The 14,497-nt window shown below is 35.4% G+C and overlaps 1 protein-coding gene across 4 annotated transcripts in view; it reads left to right on the top strand.

The window, feature by feature from the left end:
- Positions 1-14,497, top strand: part of PARN (poly(A)-specific ribonuclease) — a 62,460-nt gene that overhangs the window by 32,734 nt on the left and 15,229 nt on the right. For 3 of the 4 annotated variants that reach the window (XM_030002163.2, XM_030002165.2, XM_030002164.2), the window contains exon 21: positions 3,127-3,201. In XM_030002163.2, the coding sequence (XP_029858023.1) occupies positions 3,127-3,201 (75 nt within the window). Of the gene's footprint in view, positions 1-3,126; positions 3,202-5,691; positions 6,685-14,497 lie in introns of those variants that run through there. The other variant, XM_041120255.1, reaches the window with a different exon arrangement.

Below are 14,497 nucleotides of genomic sequence, written 5' to 3'. Positions count from 1 at the left end.
CCCATAGACATGTACAGGCATCTTTCTTAGAATTTTCTTTTGAAGGCTGACTCCCAGTTTACTTAGTCTCATATACAGAAGCCTTTCCATACCTTTGGTCATTGTGGTATAAAAACGGAGGGAAGATCTGTTTGAATGACATAATCCATCAATATAATTTTATTCTGTGGATTTTAAGGTTATTTGCATGTTTGTGTTTATATATATAGAGTATTAAATTTATTTATAGAAAAAAGCATGTTACTTTGCACCTTCATTTCAGAAGCAACAGATCAGAATTTCATCTACTACTATTTGGGCAAAGATGTTTTATTTCACTTGGTAATTCTTTACTTGATGTTACCCTTTTTTTAGCAAGGGACATTGTTTGACATTGCCTGTAGTAGCAAATAGAGAAGGGGTCATATAGGCTAACAATGGTGTTTTTCAAAGTATTGAAGACATTTGATCTATTCTGGAAGTGTAAAGAGAGAAATCCTCTAGTTTGTTTCTCTAGAGCTGGTATTCTATTACATTGCTGTATATGGCTTATTTGGATTAGCCGTGCAGTAAGCTGACATGCAGCTGTATTGATTGCTGAATATTTTACTTGAAGTGGAGATGCATTTGCTTTTCAGATCTTTATCACCCTTTCACCATACTTTTGAAATGCATGATATTTACCGAGTGCTTAGAAATATTGCTGAATGATTTAATTTATTAATCTTGTCTCTCTTAAATTCTTATTTCTATATAATAATGAAATGTGACATAGTCTGAAAAGAGTATCTTTTAAGCATGGAGAAGTGCGTAAGAGCACTCGTTGCAGTTCTCTTCAGATTGCAGCTCAGTGTCCACTATTTAATGTTTGACTTGTTCTTAAAATTATATATTTAAAATGTATAAATCTGAGTATAAAGGCACCATATGTTGGCAGGTATTGAAACCCTTAATTATCTAAAATACCAAAGTCATTTAGAGTGCAGCAGGCTTTCTGCAGCAATGAATAAGTTTCTGATACTGAAATGATGTGCCATCAATAGGTTGGATTTTTATTTGTTTATTTTTAATTGGTACTTAGTGAAAATATAGGCACTGAAGTCCATTTGAGTAGTAGCTGAACTCTTTCAAGAGATTTTAGTCCATCACTGATCCATTTTGATATTTTACGCCAAGAGCACAATTGCAAGATGTTCAGGACATTTTTTTTCTTTCTGATCTTTCTTTTGGTCTGTTCAGGGTAGGTATGGAATTAACTAACTATATATATATATATATATATGTATATATATGAAAGAGACAGAATCTGGACAGGACTTCCATGCTGAAGGATTACAGAAGAGTTTTGTCTTGCATGTCTCATGATTGTTTAGAAAATTTTGTAATTTGCAATGCCAAAAGGGAGGACTTGATGCACAAAGAAATTCAGAGCAATAATTTGTCAATGCACTTGGAACAATGTTAAATTGTGCAGTAATTTCTAATATTTAAAGGAAACTTGGTGTCAGGGTACTACCAAATGCACTACAATTTTGAGTTGCAATCATAAATCAGCTCAGGCTTTTCCTGTGTTGTGAAATGTTAAGTGTCCTGCCAAAAGCATGTTCTCCCTACAGTAAAGACCCTTACCCACAGGCAGCAAAGATCTATGTTCTTCAAAGACTGAATTATTAGAAATTGAATTTATTTGCTCTACAAAGTGTTTAAAGAAATTCTAACATTTGACTTCTCAGTGTAGGCTCTTCTTAATAGCAGCCTTAGCCCTTTAGTATAGGGAAATGTCAGAAACCATACTGAATTAATTGTGGTTTTGGCAATGATCAAAATGATTATAACTTAAAGTCCCTTAAAGTCCTAAATAGCTGGCTACTCAAATATATAGCATGCAAACTAAATCTAACTAAGCTTTTTTTTTTTTTATAATTAGAAAATCTGTTTATTATCTGGCTGGATTTCAGAAGAGACTTCTATAACCTCGTAACCTGTAGGCTAAATTAGATTGAAATAGATTAAACATCTGAAAATAAAATGCATTTTAAGCCATTTTGCATCATTGTTTTTAACCTTGTAACATCTGAAGGTTAAATGGTGTTGTAACATATATAACTTGATTTCCTGGTCTACCTGAAAAAAATTGCACCAATTTTCAATATCTGAATTGTACTAACAGTAGAGCACTTAGATGAGGACAGGAGATGTAAATGGATTTCAGACTATAATAAGAACTTGTGTCTGGAATGGGAATCCTTTCCTCCACTTTTGCTCGATTATGAGCTCTTTTAGTGCTAATGTGACATTTTAAGCCGTTTACATAGAAAATGCACTAACTGATTGATTAATGGAGGAACTTATTTCCAGTTACTCTTCCATTGTAACAGCTTCCAAATGAGGTCCATGAGTTTGTGCATTTGTCCTCATATTTACTCAAATTAAGTTTTCATTGCACATCCAGGAGGTGGTGTATAGTGGGATCCAAACAAACCAGAGTTTGAAGATTTAGAGTGTCGCAAGAACTGGAGTTCTCTACTTGCATGATCAATCCCCCCCACCCCCGTCCCTCTACTGGAATTTCTTATCTTGGGTGTCTGTACTAGTAAAGGAACAGTGAGTGGTAAGTGGAGCTTGTCCATGCTGTGTCTTTAGGAAATGCTGCAGTTCTGAAGGATGGGTAGGTTTTAAAACCCAAAGAGCTGTTCTTTATTTTAGTACAGAGCTGAAATTTCCCAGAAAAAATGGCTTCAATTTTTGTTGTGGAATTATATAGAGCACATGAAGGGAAGAGTAAAAAAAAAAACCCCTAAGATTACTTGAATTGTTACAAGATTTGTTTAAAAAAAAAAAGCTATGAAGAAGCAGAAGAATACTCTGGGAGTGAAAAAGTTATTAGACTTGTCTCTTTCCTTTTGGTCCTTTAGTGGTTCTGAGGGTATATGGGATGCATATGCAGCCCTAACAGTCACTGCTTTTTGAACAGTTCTAGGCTCATGTACAACTGTGTATGCGCTATGCACCTTTATAGTGGACAAAAGCCTTTTCAGGTGAAGTTACTCTTAGTTGACTATCTTTTATGTCATGGCACATCAGATAAAATCTGTGACTAAGCCTAAGATAAAAACAGTCATAATCATTTTGTTTTGCCTTTTGTAGGTAACATTCAGGTTTCATGGATTGATGATACATCAGCATTTGTATCGTTGAGTCAGCCAGAACAAGTACAAATAGGTAAGTGTTTCTGAATTTACTTCAGTACTAAGACTTCAGCTGGCTCCTGTAAAATGCTCTGAGCCAACAGGGTCTGTGATTCTAATGACAAAACTACTGACTTGGTTCAGATGCTATAGTAGGAACTAAACTTTTAGAGTACCAGCACATGCATTGCAGCAAAGACAAGCCCAAACTGGACTTGGTTGAGAGTTTTGTGTTTCATTCCATGACCGTCTAAGTACCTGAACCTGTAGGTAGAGATTTCTTCACTTGATGCCATATTTAATGAGGTTATTTGCTGTTACTTTGCACAAAGCAGAGCTATCAAAGACTTTTGTGGTCTTTGCCTTCAGATACCCTTTTGACTGATATACATGTTTGGTTTGGTTTACATTTGCAAGTAACAAATGCAGTGGGAGAGCCTTTTGGTGCATTGTAGAACACATGCAAAATAATAGTCTCCAAACAGTCTGGACTGCTAATGTGTCTACAGTTTGTGTATTAATAATGTGCAATCTCTCCAGACCTTAATTTTTTTAGTTTTTATTTGAACTTTTGAGCTTAACTTTGAAAAATCTTCATGGACATAAGTTCTACAGGAAAGTATACATGTTTAACTTTCTTCTTGAAAGTTCATTGGGTTTGGGTTTGGTTTTTTTTTTTTTTTATATATTGCTTCTTTGTTTGGATATGAGGAGAAGGGTTAGTTCAAAGAAAAAAAATTGTGCATGACTACATAAATACTCTTAGTGAACCCACATTCCTAATTCACATAATTAGGGCAGATAGCAAAATTTTACTGTTTACAAATGTGCAAGGTACTCTAGAAAGAACCATTTCCAGTATAAGCAGCTGACTGAAAGCATAGAGCAAAACATTATCTAGATATCATAAGAAAACAGAATAAGTAATGCTCTTGAGAAATCATCAAGAATTAATCAAGAATTAAGGAAAAAACAAAGGAAGAGACCAGCATCTCTGAATTTATTGAAAATATTGCTTCCAGTTATGAGGAAAAACAATCTTTTTCAGGTGTGGGTTTTTGGGGTTGGTTTTTTTGTTGTTGTTGTTTGGGGTATTTTGTTGTTATTGTTGATGTTGGTTTGGGTTTGGGGGTTTTTGTTTTGTTTTAAGATTTTTGTTTGATTGTAGTTGGATCCATAAACTCTTAGTGGTTTCTGTAGTTCTTTTGGGCATATATTTGAGGACTGACCCATAAACTTACTGCTGGGAACAATGACTGGAAGTAGACCATTATACATGATTATTTGGCATATGTTATGGTAGTGTCATCCCTATTTACTGAAATGCTTGCATCAAATGCTGTGGAGCCAGTAAGAACAGCAGTATACATAGCACTTTTGATTAAGTGGCTGAAATTTTGTTGTTCTTAAGAGCTATCCTGCCAGAATTCCCATGATCAAGTTCTAAAAAGAAAAATGAGAAAACACCACTGAGTTCACCATCATCTATCTCATGAAGCTCAAATATGAAGCTTTCAGGTTCTGGATGCATAATCAGTGCATCTCTCTAATGCCTTATTAACATCCTGCGAGTGTTTATTATACTTCCTCATGCATACATATCTCTGCAGAGGATTTTGAGTGCTTACCAGCAGCCTCCTTACAGCAAATGCTCCATAGTAGCAAGAGCCATTGTTTCTTCATCTATATATGGATATAAGGACCATATAACTTCTAGTGAGAAGTTCCAGATAAAGAATTACATCAAAATAAATGTGGCCCTATTTTAGCTAGCTCTGTAACTCAGGAAAGCATTGCTAGCACTTCTTGCCTGTGTCGTCTTAGTTTCTTGCCTCTGAAGCATTCGTGATTTGTAAACTGTATGTATTGTAGTTAGTTGTGATACCAGCTCACATCAAAGGTTTGAGGGAAATGCTGGTCATGCAGCAGCAAGTACATTTTAAGATTGGAGGGAATAAGCCTTAATCTGAACTGTCCTAAGTAAAAATGTACTCTGAACTGTGCAATCACAAATGATACGTTTGTGAAGTAGCAACTTACCTGAAGTGTCTGAAGCTTTTTATTTCAGACCTGATTAATGTTATTCAGAGTTTGATCTCCATGTTTGAGGTATAGGCTGAGGAAAAAATTTAATAAAGGGTTGGAATTGTTCCACCTTTTTGTCTTTGCAAGAGGATTTGTCTTTGTGGTGAAATACAACAAAGTTGTGTTTTCTGCTTTTTAGTTCAGATGCCCTGACGTAGAGGATACCTATAGGTCATTGTAAGATTATATTGCTGTGCCTTTTTTTCCCCTCTTCTTTTCAAGCTGATTGCTTGTTTTCTGAGCGGGACTTGCAAGACTATTTGTTTTCAATAAAAATCATGTGTTTTATATAATTTCATAAGCTGAAAGCCTTCCTAGATGCTGCTACAGTAACTTCCGCACCACTATCACCTCAGTTACTTACCTATTGTCTGAATGCGTGGCATACACATTCATCACCACTATTTTATTTATTTTTAGTTTTAATTTTTTGTTACAGCAACTACATATTGTGGGAAAGAACTGAATGTCTGCAGAACATTTAAACTGAATCTTTCTGGCACTGCTCTGTGTGTGTCTTTTTTTTTTACGCTTTCACAAACAGGGAGGCTTGTTCTGTGGCCTGCATGCTAGAAAACAAGTTATTTGTTTGAAAGCTCAGGTGATTATTGTCGTTCATAGATTTTTTTATGAAATCAGGTTAGTAAAATCTCATATACTGAAAGCAGTCAGCCAACCAAGCTGATAAACTATAGCAACCTCAATTACCAAAAAGCTGTGCGATTTTTACTGTAAAATCGCTTAAAGCTCTTGGGTTTTTTTTCCTGTAATAAATACATCATAAAATCAATTCTGTTATTCTATTTCCTGATCTTAAATTCTTTAATGAACTGCTCTGGCAATAGAAGTCACTGTTTGTACTTGTGATTTACTGAGTTGCATTTAAGTGAAGAACCTAGGAAAAACTAATTATGTGGCCTGTTTTTTAACCTGTTTATATAAATATGTCTGCATCTTCTGGACTATATAAAAAGCCTTGGAGAACTGTCAAACAACCTGCATGGACTTTTAACTGATTCTAGGTCTACCAAATCTTTTTTAAATTCAGTTCGGATCTGGGAGGTGTCTTTATTTTTCAGTTGCAGCAGTGACTCAAATACTGAATATTTGGCTGAACTAATACAAAGTTATAGAATTGAAGAGCAGATCATTTAAGGACTGATCTGCAGTCATCCCTTGATGTACATACTCAGGATAACCAGTTGATGAATCTGGCTTGTTTCTTAAAAACTTTTCTCCAATGTCTTTTTATTTTGTTCAACTTTATAGGTGTTAAAACAGAATTTGAATCATCATTTGTCCATATTTCTAGTTTTGTGTAACGGTATCTAAGGTTTGTATTGAAATTGTGATAATCTTGTGTCCTAAATACAGTTTAATTTTTTTCCATGCAGCTTTGAAAACTTTGAAAAGCTTTGCTTTTACTTTAAGATTCATTTTTACCTGATTTAAAAGGGGGGGGGGGAGGGGGGGAAGGAGGGGATTTTTTTTTTTTTTCCTTCAAGTTGTCCTTCACATTTCAGATGATTAGAATTAATTTTCATGCTCATGCTTAACCTTTACATCAAACAAATGACAGATCTCTTAAAATGTGACACTTTGTATAAGCTGTTCTATGCTGTTTCTGTTGCTTCTAACTCCTGGCTTCAGGTGTTTTAAATGGACTAAAATCTTGTTCATCTACACCCTGGGAATATGTTGGATTTCTCATGTTAATATGCAAAGAAATCCATTTTGAATATGTAAGTAATAAAATGTATCTGTTCATCCCCTAGTGCTCTTTAAAACAGTGTTCCTGAGTTATGTAATATCATGGATGGTAACCATTAAGACCTAGTCAAAAACTGATTGATAAAACATTGGTCCATATGCTTTTCTGTTTAAAAAGTATAAACCTGATTAGCTGAATTAAACTAATGAGTAGCTCTTCATATTTCACATGGTAATCAGTAGTGTATATGTGGCCAGGAAGAATGCACGTTCCAATTTTTTAATTTTTAAAGTGTTACCCTGAAGGACCTATGAATCTTTGCACAGTATCTAAAGACTTGTTCCCTCTTCCACTTACTTTCCTCTGAAAAAATAAGTAGGGGAAAGGGCAGGATTTTTATAGACAATTTTGGAGCTGCTCCTGAGTTTCAAACTGAATATAGCATGCTTAAAACACATAAAACAGAAACCTCGGGAAACAAGAAGCAAATCCCTTAACCTTCTCATTTCGCTGCTTATAATAATGTCCAAGAATCTTCACTTTATTTGGTTATTCATGCGACTCGCATATTGGCACTCTAATTTAGTATGAGTAGAAAAGGCTTGTTCTTGTATAAAATCATATTACTCTTTACAGTTAGAACATAAACTTCAGCTTGAAGTGGAAGCTGCATCAAGACAAATGTTAGTTAACTGTTTCATAATCACCACATAGTTAGGTGCCTGCCATGTCTATATATGCAAGTTGTACCTGCATATTTAGTGGGGAAAGATTGTTCTTGAGTTCTAGTGGGCTGTGTTCTCTGTCAGCTATCACTGTTGAACTGCTATGTTGTCATGTTAAAGCCAATAATGAGTTTGTGAAAGTGGTGGCTTAGATGGTTCTAATTTGTCACTTTTTACAACATGCTCTGCTGTAAACTGATTTCCAAGTTATAAGCACCTGAAAACAATAATGGACAATAAACAGTCTATTTTCTGTTGAGGTTTGCTGTTCAAGGTAGGTAATGAATAAGAATTTGTTAAATGGTTGATATTCCTTTACTTGGACATGTGGGAGACAGAACTTACTGTTGATAAATTGTACTTCATGGGGTCTCAGCATTTCTGTCAAACGTGGAGCACGTGCTTTTTAAGTATGTGGCAAAAGATAAAGCAGTGTGCACTCTTACAGTTGATAAATACAAGAAACTTCAGAACCAACTTTTGGTGTACAACTTCTGGCTTTTATGACTTTCAGCTTGCTGGGTAAGCTTGCTTTTGGATACTGTTTAGCTTTGTGTATTTATAAAGTTGGCTTTTCACCTGGAAAGGTTAGTATGAAATAAGTACTATTTCAATGCTTCTTGATTTACAGGGGTCTAGACTTCATACAAATAGTCTGGAAATGGTGGGGAAGATGGGAGAAACTTCAGCTTGTCTTAACTTTAAAGTAAACCCAGTATTTTATTTTAATTAATAAATTTATGTAACCCAAAGTATTTCAGTGTTTCAACCATTTCAGTATCTCAACCATTCTGGGCAGTTAACTAGTTTGTGAGTCCTCAGTTAATGCTTTGTATCAATGATAAGCTCTTGTTATTCACGGTTTCCTTGAATTTTGTTGCCAGCCAACTTTCAGTAACTATTCAGGTCGCTGGTCTAAAAAGAACCTAAATGCACTCTTAAAGGGAGCTTTCTTTAGATCTCTTTGCACTTGTGGAGTCTTTATAGACCATCTAAAATGTACTCTTAAAAAATGCTGTTACTTGAGGATGGGTTAATTTCTAAAACATGGGAAAAGTCTTATAAATATGTTAGATTTTTTTAAAGTGCTTGAAAGTAAAATTGGGTTTCTGTTCTCAGACATTGGACATAGTTATATGTTAATGGAAATAATGGGCGAGTTTGTCAGTGGTACTTCAAAAATACAACTGGTTTATTTTCCCTTAGCAGCTAATGCTTCCTCTTAATTCCCTTTACCTAAGGCTTAGGTGTAGTTTAATAATGTCTATGTTCTGATTATGAGCAACATCTACAATATTTTAAGAGCACTGGTTCAATTTAAGAGTGATTTTAACTTGAGAATCTTCCTGAGAATGTTTTTCTTGCTGTTTTAAAATGCAATAAATACACTTAACCTGAAATTTTAAATACATGTGAAAAGCAACTGCTTGTCATAAATGGCAAGCATTGAAATAATCTTAAGTTGTTCCATGTGTTAGTGCCCTGATACATGAGCTCATACAGAATTTACTGTGTGCAAGATATCTTCTTCCTCTAGGCATTGAGTAGACCAATGTATTTAGACAGCAGGGGAGCAATGGACTAAAGCAGGTGCAGCAGCTGAAATTGTGATGGCCTTTCAATGATTCTTCTTTAAATCATTAATATTTCTGAACTGGTGAGTTTCTCAGACAGGTCTGGACATTATGGTTTACAAGTGTTTTATAAGGTTTACTCTAGAACCTTCTACTTAGCATGAATGCTTACCACCACAATTTAAAAATATACACGTGTATTTTGAGATTGTGTGCATATCAGTCTCTTCTCACTGAGTTTGGGGAAATGGCAGGCAGTATCTGCTGTATTACCCAGATTCTTTGAAAAAATTATATTTCACATGACTCTGTTCTCACCAATAAGATAATGTGAAATTCATGTCAGATACACACTCCAGGCAGGAAGCTTCCTTAATGTAGACCAGGGAAGCTGGAGTCATACTGTAGTATGTCAATCAGCCATTACTGTTATTTTACTTTTTATTCAAATTATGTGCAGTCTCAAACAGATTCTCTAGCTTTTTGTGATTTCCCCTCTTCTCCCCCCACCCCCCATCAAATTTTGGATTCTTAAGATCCACAAGGTTTTGATGTTTTGGGAAAGCTTGGTTTAAATTTTGCATCAGTGGCTTTGCCTATGATGCTAAGTTTGCAGTGTTGTATCTTATGTGGTACATACATGTGTATACATACATATGTATGTATGTGCAGATATATACATATATAAAAATATCTTGGTATTTCTCTTGTTAATTTTTGAGTGGCTTGAGTTCTTGTGCTGCATCAAAATGGCATTTAAGATGAGAAACTACTAGTTGTAATAATTGTAGTAAGATATAATCACCTCGTAGATGTGTGCTTTTACGTTGTTTTCATGCAAGTTGGATTTTTTAAAAACACGTTATCTTGAAACTGCATGTAGTTTTTCAAAAGTTAGTAATGATTTATTATACATGCCTGTATGCTATGTAAAGACTTGAATGAAATAGTTTCACTAGGAAGACCTGAGCAGTTAGTCTTGTAGGTTTTGCAGTCCTCATGGGTAATAAGGGTTATCAAAATGGAAAAGTTAAAGATTCAGTTTTATTTGGGATGCCTTTTTAGATGGGGACAGTATCAACAGATTGTTTGATGCAGTAGTGAATATGTTAATCCTGGCAATGGAGTGCAATCATTCCTGTAGCAAACTGTATCTGATGGGTGAACTCATTATCTGGATGGTCCTTTTTGAAGTACCCGACAAGTGGAGCATTAGTAGGCGCTTCAACTGAAAATGTCTGTGTTAATCTTGAACAGTCTTCTGGACAGTACTGCCATGAGGGTGACTCCAAGCTCAGTTCACTAGTTCTTGTTCTGAAGTTCTTAACAAGTGTCAGAAATGTCATCAGATTTTGCAGGAGTGTGCTTCCTGCAACTGCTCAGCCTTAGCTGAAATGTTTAATTTGGTGGTATTAAAATATAGGTAATGGTTTGTGCCAGTCTTAATCCTTCATGGTTACATAAAGGGAATGGCTCTTTTCCCACTCCAACAGTGAGTTCTCACTGCTTTTCTTTTGCTGGTTCTGTGTCCAGAAAAAATAATAAAGGAAAATTCCTGCTGGTTCAGTGATGTGAACTGGCTCATCAGCAGGTCAATAAACACCAGAAACACTGTAAAGGAGGGCATGGGAGCAGGGGCTAAGAAGCAAGGCATGGGATTCTCCCATTTGGTAACAAGCTGTTAGATGAAATCAGACGTCTTGCCAGACCGTGGGTTCTGTTTCTTTCCAAAAAGCCTTTCAGATCTGAGCTCTCTGTGCTTTGAGTAATAATAGACATTGAGACCTTCTATCTGACCAGAAAAGAAATGTTTTGTACACTTTACACTTTTAATTTGTAGATTAACAGATCTGAACACTTTACTAGTACTCCTGGAAACTGAAATTCTCCAGTGTTCATTTAAAAGCATTTCTGTACTAGTAAATGCAGGGAATGAGATGTGGTGAATTTCTACTTGTGTTGTTCAGGAATCCTGACTGTAACAAGAAAATTAATTGCTGGTTGATATATTCTAGTCCTGGTTTTACAGTGGAACCTGTGGTATAAATCATAATATGGATAGCTATTTTACAACTTTCACATTACTGATGCAGAATTAAGAGGGCTGATTATAGACTTGCCATCAAGCACCTGCAGCCATATTTTTTCTCATCATTTAAAAAAACCCACAAAACAAACCCTGCCCCGTACCCTCTGCGTATAGTAGTGTTTTTTCTTAATGTAATGTTGCAAGTCTTTTGACTACCTTTTCATTTGATCTTGCTTTTTTGAAATTAGTTAATACATTTCACAGCTTTTGTTTCAATTACTGAGGTATTTAAACAAGGTGCAAAGGTTAAGTAGCTTGAATTCTTTCAGTAATTAAATAGCTTCATCTTTAAGAGAGTTAAAATCCTTTATAACAATCTGCATACATGCGTATAGTGTGAAATGTCTCAGTGGACTATACTATCATCTGTGTTCTTTGTCGAGAGAAATATTTTGAGTTTAAAACACTGTCTAAGGATCCTTCCTCTTTCTCTGCCATGCTTTGTACTTGGCATTTTGTCTGTCTTTTGTGAAACCATTTTCTTTCAGATCACCTGTTCATTTTCTCATTTTCTCCAAAATGGAGAGTCAAAGACTTATTTTGGTTTGCTCTCTACCTTGCCACCCTCATTTGCAAGGTGAACAGCTGCTTTGTCACCACATTGATAGTGCTCCCTGCTCTGGATTCAGTTGTCAAAAGAGATGACGATCTTTGTAAACCAGTCTTTTTTTAAAAGTCTATTTTCGAATCCGTATAGGCACCTTGTGCTATCTTAGGCTAATACAGGAGAAAAAAAACATAAAGGGATGGTCAGCACCATGTACAAATGGGAGTTTTCAATTTTGATACAGCCTGCAGATGGTTGCTATTATCAAATAGAATTCAGAGACTATGGATTCTTCAAATTGTTAAATTACTTTTCTCCATCAGTCTCTAGTATACAGATTCCTTGGTGCAAGGAAATACATCTTCACCAACCTTAAATTGTGTTTCTGTGCAGTCAGTATGTAGCTTGTGAAATTAGGTATGGAGTTAATTAAAAAAGTGGGTATATTTTGTAACTTATCCTAGCATAGCAATTTGTCCTTGGACACTTTGTGCTTAATTCTATATCTGTGTCTCTGAACAAAAGTGTTTTTTACAAAGCTAAGGTTTTCTTCATGGGTGCCAAAGATTAATGCAGTATTTTACCTCAGTTGATTTGGTTTTTTTTTTTTTTCCTAAAGAAAAATTTTCAGACATCTGCATTTCTAAGGATGTGAAAATCATCAATCAAGAATTGTTTGTTTTATTTTAGTAAATGCAGTACAGATGATTTCAAAGAGCTGTATTTTCTTATAGTAGTTTGAACAGGTGGTCTGTGTTGGTGAAATTGATAAAAACTCAAGTTCTCTAACAAAATGTTGAGACTTGGCACTTTATAAATACAGTATCTTCCAACCTGTTTAATGTTGGGGCAACTGAGGAGGAACAATGTGTATGCAGAAGTTTGATAAATTCCCTTGGGAAAGGGGGGGAAAACAGGCATGTTAAATAATTGAAAACTTGTTGAAGCATACATATTTTATGACTGAATGCTACAACTGGTACTAAGACTTGAGACTTCCTAATAGTTACATTGAAGCTGTTTGCTTTATCACTGAATAAAAGACAGAATAAATCATTCTGCTGATCTCTGAGACAGTCAACTGTAGTTATACCTCTGGAAGTACGTTGACTAAGTAAATACTTTGTAACTTCTTCAGGGCTTTTGAATTTTTCTAAGTGATGCTGGGATCCAAAATTATGCTGCATTATAGTTTCAAACAATTACGCATTGACTTCCACAGTTAGATGTTTTTACTAGTAAAAGAAATTGTAAGTGAATTTTAATTATCTCTTGACCTCAGAGCAAACCAAGACCTTCCCTTCAAGATGCTTCAGTGCAGCGTGATCCTAGAGGATCTTTCATGAGATCCTGATACTTTGCTTTACTTAATTCTCAGATTTTTTTTTTTTTTTAAATAAATTGCAGTGAGGGTTTTTCTTCTATTTAACCTTCCTTGAGGACAAGGACCTTGAGAAGCACACTGATGAAGTGTTACTTCATTCAGCAATGCTGGGCAAGTCTGCTGTAGTTACCTTGGCATGTGCAAGAGGGTTTCAATGCAGCAGCGCAGCTATTACGGAAAATGGAAAGAAGGCAATCAGGCTTTCTCTAGCTGAATTAGCAGTTATTTTTGACTCCCTTCAGTCACAATTGAAATATTTGTTTATCTCTATTAGAAATAGACCTGTGCAGGATACTTCTGTTTAAAGTGGAGAAAACTATTTTCAGGATAAGGTTTCATCTCAATAAAAGCTTTAGCAAAGGGTATGCTGAATACACCCAACTCAACAAAATAGCTGCCTTGCTAGTGTGGGTTGATGACCAAGGCTTTAAAGAATCCTGTCTGTCATATGTAGGTGTCTTACCCTGGTAAATTAGTGAGGCCTTAAATCAGTTTTGACAGTAACAGTGTTAGATGGGTTTACACTCCTAAAACCCCACTGTGCTGTTCAGTGATGGGTGATGAGTTGGTGTGAGCATTCCAGATGAAAAGAATTTTTAAAAACCCAAACAAAACCAAATCAACCACCACCACACAACACCCCCCCCCCCCCCCCCCCCCCAAGCCCAACACTTTAAAAGCAGTATTTAAGGAAACATGCAGGTTTCTCTGTTGAAATACAATTGAATTGGAATCCTTCTGACCTGCTAACTGTCAAAAGTAACCCAGTTTAACTAACTTATTTTGTAACCAGACTTGAGAAAATGGTCTAATCCACTATGTTTAGTTGGTTTTTGAAATTACTCTTTTGTCAGGACTAAAGAGTAACATATTACATAGGGCATTTATTCCCAGGATCCTTCTTTCCTGCTAAAGAAACATACTTGTTTTGTAGTCCTCTGGATTCTTCTACATGCTTGTGAAATTTTGAAAATCACTGAATAGTACAATGAAGTAGTCAGCTAGTTTAGAACTTTATTCTCTGTATGTACTGGGAGAGAAGAGAGCACAAAGATTGTGAGATTGAATCCACGCTGTATTTCTGTATTTGAACGAGAGCCATTCATAATTAACTCTGGGGTACTACATAGATTACTCCAGATGAAGAAACACTAAGAAAGAAAACTTAGTACAGTAATTTATTGGTAGGAGTCAGTATAGCCTGCCTACTTCCTA

The sequence above is a fragment of the Aquila chrysaetos genome, chromosome 25 (genome assembly GCF_900496995.4).
Source record: "Aquila chrysaetos chrysaetos chromosome 25, bAquChr1.4, whole genome shotgun sequence".
In the NCBI taxonomy this organism is placed as follows: domain Eukaryota; kingdom Metazoa; phylum Chordata; class Aves; order Accipitriformes; family Accipitridae; genus Aquila; species Aquila chrysaetos.
The sequence above is the reverse complement of the archived record's forward strand: the minus strand, read 5'-3'. Positions and strand labels throughout refer to the sequence as shown.